The sequence below is a fragment of the Phalangium opilio genome, unplaced genomic scaffold (genome assembly GCF_054372755.1).
Source record: "Phalangium opilio isolate 3A_F unplaced genomic scaffold, DU_Popi_V2 ptg000209l_1, whole genome shotgun sequence".
NCBI lineage: Eukaryota > Metazoa > Arthropoda > Arachnida > Opiliones > Phalangiidae > Phalangium > Phalangium opilio.
This window is the reverse complement of record NW_028324217.1, coordinates 20,039,623-20,047,572: the sequence shown is the minus strand read 5'-3', so window position 1 is coordinate 20,047,572 and position 7,950 is coordinate 20,039,623. Positions and strand designations below refer to the sequence as shown.

The 7,950-nt window shown below is 38.5% G+C and overlaps 1 protein-coding gene across 1 annotated transcript; it reads right to left on the bottom strand.

The window, feature by feature from the left end:
- Positions 1-2,048: 2,048 nt before the first annotated feature.
- LOC149621154 (uncharacterized) lies at positions 2,049-7,365 on the bottom strand. The gene is made up of 2 exons (XM_089854716.1): positions 6,666-7,365; positions 2,049-3,779 (listed from the first exon to the last, which is right to left on the bottom strand). Exons 1-2 carry the CDS (start codon positions 7,363-7,365, stop codon positions 2,758-2,760), a joined length of 1,722 nt encoding a protein of 573 aa, XP_089710842.1. The 3' UTR covers positions 2,049-2,757.
- Between the last annotated feature and the right edge of the window lie 585 nt (positions 7,366-7,950).

Here is a 7,950-nt window from a genome sequence, read left to right as displayed (position 1 = left end):
AAGTTTAGGTCGAAAGAGTTATTTGTACGAGCTATATGAAGTTTAAATCTCTAAACCTATGACGTAACCTCTGTAACCCCATCAACAGCAACGAAGTCTTCTCAGCATCCTCGGCGTTAACGGTACTGAAACGTATCACACAAATATGATGAGAAAATAGTGTCCAAAATGACACTACACGGCAGCAACAAAATATGGGGCGTGCGCAAGGTACTCAGGAAGACTTTCAGTGCCGCACATGGCCCAGTAACATTACTAATCCATCCCACTCTCTCCTCCAAGCTACTAGCACATTTGCTATACAGTGTGGAAAAGATCAGAGTGCCCAAATTTTTCGGACAATTTATAAAAAAAAAACTCGAGATCAATGAGGAAATTATTTGTAGTACATTTTCCAGACTCATGGAAATTTAATTAAAGAATTCTCTGGCATCCACTAAACAAATCGTTCATGTTGTTTCAAATTATCACAAAATTGAGAATTTGTAAGAAATCAATACAATAATGTTAATGAAAAATTTGTTTTTGTAAGATATCATAAATTTTGCAAGATTAATCCTGCAACAAATAGGAAATTAATGTCCTTTAGCGCAAATGTTCGATGTGTCTACCATCCTGATGTAGACATTCTTCAAGTCTACTGGCCATTGATTCGCGGGCGTGGCGAAGCGTTCCTGGGGTGATGTTGGCAATGGCGATTCTTATTCTGGCTTTAAGGTCGTCGGGTGAATCTGGTTCAGTTGCGTATACCTTTCCCTTGACATAGCCCCAGAGGAAGAAATCTAACGGAGTTAGGTCAGGAGACCTTGGAGGCCAGAGCGTTGGTCCACCCCTACCAATCCATCGGTTAGGGAACTCGTTATTCAGCCACTCTCTTACGGGTACGGCGAAGTGCGGTGGCGCCATCCTGTTGGAACCACATATCTGTAACTACTGCCAATGGTAAATCATTAATGGCATCAGTAAATTCTTGGCGCAAAAACTCCAAGTAACGTTGCCCGGTGATGTTCTCGTCAAAAAAGAATGGCCCAATGATTCTGTCGCCAATGATGCCAACACACAAATTGGTTTTCAAACGCACCTGATAATAATAATAATGCTCCCGAAGCCTGTGAGGATTTTGCTGCGACCAATAGTGAAGGCTATGTCTGTTGACTGTTCTATCTTAATGGAATGTAGCTTCGTCAGAGAACATAACCTTGCTAAGTAAACCTGGCATTTCTTCATCGAGGAACCGCATTGGCATAAAAAAGTCCTGACGCCTAAGATAGTCATCCCCTATTAACGCTTGGTGTAGGTGAATTCGATAAGGATGGAATTGGTTCCGATGCAAAATCGACAGATATGTACGATGGCTAATGCCACACTCGTCTCGTAATGCCCTACTGCTGGTGTGAGGGTCGGCTTTGAACCTTGCCACAATGTCCATCTCTCGAGCTTCGTTTCCAACTATCGGGTCAACCCTACGTTGACGTTTTTTTGAACCGTAAAGCTGTAGCCTTCTGCTAGTATGTTAGCTTCTAGCTTACCAAAAGTCCTTCGAGCAGGTGGCCTTCGGTTCGGAAAGCGTTCGGTGTACAAAATAACTGCCAGGCGAGAATTTCCTCGGCGTTCACCCATGACGTAAATCATATCCAACTTTTCGCGATTAGTAAAACGCGCCATCATAACCAAGTACCAAGCTAATTTTATTCGTAGGTGGGGCACACTTCCGAAGTAAACTACCGTGAGATAACCACGTATTTACGGCCTAGAGGTCACAAACCTAAAAAAATTAATAATTAATAATTAATAATTAAAATTTCGCATATTTGTGATTATTTGAAACTACATGAACGATTTGTTTAGTGGATGCCAAAGAATTCTTTAACCGATTCCATCCTTTTCGAAATCACCTACACCAAGCGTTAACAGGGGATGACTATCTTAGGCGTCAGGACTTTTGTATGCAAATGCGGTTCCTCGATGAAGAAATGCCAGGTTTCCTTAGCAAGGTTATGTTCTCTGACGAAGTAATTGCTACAGTTCAAATGTACGTTTTGCATAAAATAACATAAAAAAAGTGTGAACGTTTTGTCCAACGCATTTAAACATGTTACGGGTCCAGAATAGTACGTACTTAACAGGCTTAATGTCTAGGGGTTCGTCGCATTACCAGTCTAGAGAAGAACTCAATCAAACCAGTTTTAAAACTTCCCCATAGTGTTACCGATATAAAGGCAGCTTGGTCATACTCGGAAAGGAGAAAAATTCACACAAACAACTTTCGAAAATATATATGTAGATTAAAATTTGATAACTGAGACAATATACAGAATGCAAAGTTACATGAACTCCTGCTTATACTAATAAACGCATGATAAAATATACGTTACAATATGATTGAACAGTAAAATTCAGCCAATTAAACCTCTTTACGTCATATACTTACTAAGTACTGGAAAAACAACAAGTTTGAATTCGACCGTTTTCCTATCTCTGTTGTTTAAAGCCGATGACGAAGTTAAAGTAATGAAAGACGCAAATGAAGATCCAGGACTATAGGGTAAGAAAATTGCGGTAACTTAGGAAAATGGTAAATTATGCGGTGTTACAACAGTATATAGTGCCCCAAGAGTATTTTCTCCGAAAATGAGCGGCGCTTCCGTTAATACAATTTAGAATGGAGAAATTTAATGGATTGTTACATACACAGTTTTGGCCCATTCAGAAGATCAAATGTGGTTATTGTCCAACATATTTAAAATGTAAATCCATCTATTCATACATGTGTCTGTTACGTTTATGTAAGGTCAAATGATACTTCCGCGCGCACGCATAGTCACACTGATCACATCTGAAGGGTTTTTCACCGCTGTGCCTCCGTTGATGTATGATTAAAGTATTCTTGTTAGTGCTGGCATATTTACACTGATCACATTTGTGGGGTTTTTCACCACTGTGAATGTGTTGATGTTCGATCAAATGACTCTTCCGACTGCATCTATATTCACACTGATCACATTTGAAGGGTTTTTCACCACTGTAAATGCGTTGATGTGCGATCAAATGACTCTTCCGACTACATCTATATTCACACTGATCACATTTGAAGGGTTTCTCACCACTGTGAATACGTTTATGAATGTCCAATGAACTCTTCTGTGTGAATCCATGGTCACACTGATCACATTTGAAGGGTTTTTCACCACTGTGAATGCGTTGATGTGCGATCAAATGACTCTTCCGACTGCATCTATATTCACACCGATCACATTTGAAGGGTTTTTCACCGCTATGCATGCGTTGATGTATGATTAAACTATTCTTCTTAGTGCTGGCATATTTACACTGATCACATTTGTGGGGTTTTACCCCACTGTGAATGCGTTGGTGAGCGTACAAAGAACTCGTCTGCGTGAATGCATAGCCACACTGATCACATTTGAACGGTTTTTCACCACTGTGAACGCGTTGATGGATGATCAAATTATACTTCATTGTGCTGGCATAGTCACACTGATCACATTTGAAGCGTTTTTCACGACTATGCATGCGTTCGTGTCTGATCAAAGTACTCTTCTGTGTACATTTATATTCACACCGATCACATTTGAAGGGTTTTTCACCACTGTGAATGCGTTGGTTAATGTTCAAAGAACTCTTCTGCGAGCATCCATAGTTACACTGCTCAGATTTGAAACGTTTTTCTTCTTTACCCTTTCTAACGCGAAGTCGCAGACCCCTTTCATATTCAGTTGAAAATTTGGTCCCCGTTATACGTTTCTTCTCGAATTTACCTACAGAAAATATAAAAAACACAAATTTAGTATCAAAAACTACATTTCCATTCAAGCGAATTTCATAAAAAAAGGTAATGCGCACGAAAACGCAGAAAAAAGGTGAGTTGATCAGTTGAGGCGTTAGCCTAGAGTAAACGAGCATATTAACAAACAGGGGGATGAAGATAAACTTAAATAAATGCAAATCCGAAAGGTTGTACTTTTAACTTTTCTTTGCTCGCAAATTAATTTTCATTAAATCGTTTTAAGATAGGTTCATTAGAACTTACTGCGCGATGAAACTAATTCTAAAGTATGTAGGACTTGTTTAATAGGGTAATGGCAGCCTTCTGCCTTCGACTGTATTAAGCTCTATGGGGAAATAACATGGGGTGCCATTAGTCTATTACAAAAATAGGAGGTTCATAATAGTTATGAATCATTAAGGAGCGGGATAAGAATAGATGCGAACATTTGTCGTAAGTCTAGCCATGTGGAGGTTACACAGTTCCCCTAATCTTACCCCTAACGATTATAAAACGAAAACACAGTGTTTATGAAAAGAAGCGTCGCTCATAAAATACGTTAACTGATAAATTAACGAGCATATCAATTAGAAGGGGATGAACATCAACTTAAACGGAGAAGAAACCTTGGCTCAAAAATCGAACGGCCGTATTTTAAGCTTCTCTTTGCTCTAACCATATTCAACGGATTTTCAGTGAATCAAATGCTAGGTAACGCCGCTTAAAGACAAGTTACCAATTTATCGCGTTCTAGCACCCCCTCTTTGTTAAAATAGTTTTGGTCGAAATAATTACCAGCGATAATAAGAAATGAGTAAAGACCCTTGGGAAAGAGGGCCATTTTATTATTTTCATTATTCAAGAGGATGAAAAGTCATAAGTGCTACAGTTCAAATATACGTTATGCACAATTTTAAAAGCAACATCAAAAAGTGTGAACGTTTTGTTAAATACGTTACGGGTCCAGAATAGTAGGCTCTTAACAGGCTAGGGGTTCGTCGCATTACCAGTCTAGAGAAGAACTCAATCAAACCACTTCTAAAACTTCCCAATAGTGTTACCGATATAAACCAGGCGGCTTGGTCATATTCGGAAAGAAGATAAATTCAAACAAACAACTACGCCTACTCAGTACTGGAAAAAAAAGTTTATAATTCGACAATTTTCGTGTCTGTGTTGTTTCTATTGAAAGCTGATCCCGAAGTTAAAGTAATTAAAGACGCAAATGAAGATACATCAAAAATAACGGTAATTTAGAAAAATGGTAAATTACACCGTACAAAATTCAAAAAAATATTATATTGATAGTTTTTATTCTAAATTAATGAAAGTTCCGAGTGGGCTGGTAACAGAAATGAAAATGGTTCGAAAGAAGAAAAGCTCATACGTTTGGATCAATCCGAAAAAAGTACCTGGTTTATTTTAACATCCTCTACGTGAATTTTATTACATTTAATATAAAATTACTTCTGAAAATGGAGTTGTTACAACTGGGTATAGTGCCCCAAGATTATTTTCTCTGAAAATGAGAGGCGATTCCGTTAATACAATTTAGAATGAAGAAATTTAATGAATTGATACATCCACAGTTTCGGCCCATTCATTACAGAAGACGACCAAATATGGTTTTTGTCCAATACATCCACCTATTCATACATGTGTTTTCTACGTTTATGTCTGATCAAATGAATCTTCCGCGTATATCCATAGTCACACTGATTACATTTGAAGCGTTTTTCACCACTGTGAATACGTTGATGTGCGACTAAACTACTCTTCCACGTGCTTGCAAAGTCACACTGATCACATACTGTGAATGCGTTTGTGTCTGATCAAATTACTCTTCTGAGTGCATCCATAGTCACACTGATCACATACGAAGGGTTTTTCACCACTGTGAATGAGTTGATGTCTTTTGAAATCATTCTTCCACGCACTTGCATAGTCACACTGATGACATTTGAAGGGTTTTTCACCATTGTGAATGCGTTGGTGTTTGATCAAATTATTCTTCCACGTACTTGCATAGTCACACCGATCACATACGAAGCGTTTTTCTTCGTTACCCTTCTTTGTGTGACGTTGTGGACCCCTTTTATATACAGCAGTATATTTGATCCGAGTTGAACGTTTCTTCCTGAATTTCCCTACAGCTATTTACTCTCAGATTAAAACTCATGCAAGAGGGGTTACTCGAAACGAAACCCTGTCGATATCTAGTTCGACAACTTGTCGATACTCGACAACTTCTGACAGAATACCATTTTTGTGATTTTAGAGACCGAGAGATGTCGATCGACAACTCCCATTCGAAGCTTACAGAATAGGCACCCTGGTGTTGTTAAGTAAAAGTCGTACCTGATTGATACTCAATGCCTAACCGTCCCCCGAATAAATGTTGCAGAGACGTTAAAGAAATTGGTTTAATCTGTGGACATTTTGAAAAATGGCGGCTAGAAATGTGAAGTTTCTTAGTGTAATTTGTAAATGCATTGATTTTCATCAAATTAATTTCTCGCGCGCTTCCAAAGGAACACTAATCTCATTTGAGGGGTTTTTCTGGTTCGCGTTTTAATGGGACGTTATAAATTTCATCCTTACTAAGTTTGATACTGAATTAATTTAGCCTGGATGAAGAAAAACCTTTCACGGTAGAATTAACGATGTACTCATCACATAAAGTTTGCAAAAAAAGGCATTAAATACGTAGAATCGTGTAGATGCACTTGAAAAGAACAGAATGCCAAGTTGTACGAACCACTGAGCAGTTAAAAGAAATACGCGACTAGACTTTATATCGAGAATGCGGAAATAGTGGCTTAGAAATATGATATCTCAATCTAGGTACTCAAGACTATTAAAGAATGAAATGACTTACCTGCAATTTCCGAACGAGGCGATGAGGTTTTACCTTCTGGATTCTTTGGAGCGACATCTTCTAATGTCTCCGAGTTGGACACCGAACTATTATGTTGAACTGCAATTGGAACTTCGGGTAAATCGCTTTCCATAGAGACGGGGGTCAATTCTGATAGTTCAATTGGGTTACGTTCTACTTCAGGAACACGCATTGGCACACTCAATATATCACTTTTCTTTGCACCTGTCAAGTTGATTCTGTATTGGTTATCAGCAAGATCGTTTTCTGGGGATCCTTCTAAAGAATACTCTTCGACATTTGCATCAAGAGAAAGATCCAAATGTTTTTCGGATTCAACATTCAATTCAGGAACACGAAATCTCTTCGATGGAGTTGAATTATCCTCAGTGTCCCCCTCTGTCGAGACACTTGGCGATTTACGATAAGAATCGTTAATGGTAATATTGTTTTCAAGAGGTTCTCGTGGCGGATCGCTCTCATTTCGAATAGGTTCAACCTTAATTTTTGGTGAAGGCGCACTTTGAGGCAAACTACCACTGTATTTCAGTTTAGTGACACATGGATTCGTAATTCGCGTTATATACCCCATATATTCAGTTTTTTTCAAGGTAGTTTCGGTGTTTGTATTGCGAACCTCAGAAACATGTGATTCTTCGATTATATTTTCTTTACACAGAATGCCTTGGACACTGTGCATCACAACTGGAAGGGTTAACTCCTGGCCATTAATTTCCATATCATCTTCAACGGGTTCAGTTTTCACTAATTCATCGTTAGGAAATTGAAGTATTCCACTTTTCTCCTATTTTTTATACAATTAACAATAACTTTCATTCTTAAAGTAATTCTCTTTCCAATCGAGTATGAAAGTGAAGGATCTTGCATACCATCAGATCTTTGATTCTATTTTCCAAGTCTTTAATGACCCTATTGAGTCTTTCAATTTCGTTTATTTGCTTATTTATCGTTAATGATGTTTTCACTCTCTCTTTAGCCATTTTTGAAATTAAAACATTACACTAAACAAAATAAGATTCCATTACAAAACAATCTTCGGAGTTTCTTTGGCTGAACGTATTTTAAAGGGGCAAGCCAGAAAAGGGGGAAGATAATGACACGCAAGAAGGGGATCAGCAACAAAGGCCCTCGTCGGGTTTCTTTGTTAAAGGAAAGCGCGGCTCCGTTGATGCCCCTTATAGATGGCTTTTCTGCTACACAGTGGCTAAGCTTGCTGAAGGCTAGTTAAGCCAAAGGCAGGAACCAATGGGAACTAGTGCATTAG

Excerpts from the sequence above, each read along its gene's own strand:
- LOC149621154 (XM_089854716.1), bottom strand. The coding sequence starts at position 7,365 with ATGCACAGTGTCCAAGGCATTCTGTGTAAAGAAAATATAATCGAAGAA. Across the intron at positions 3,780-6,665 it reads GCCTCGTTCGGAAATTGCAG|GTAAATTCGAGAAGAAACGT; the intron begins GTAAGTCATTTC and ends TATTTTCTGTAG.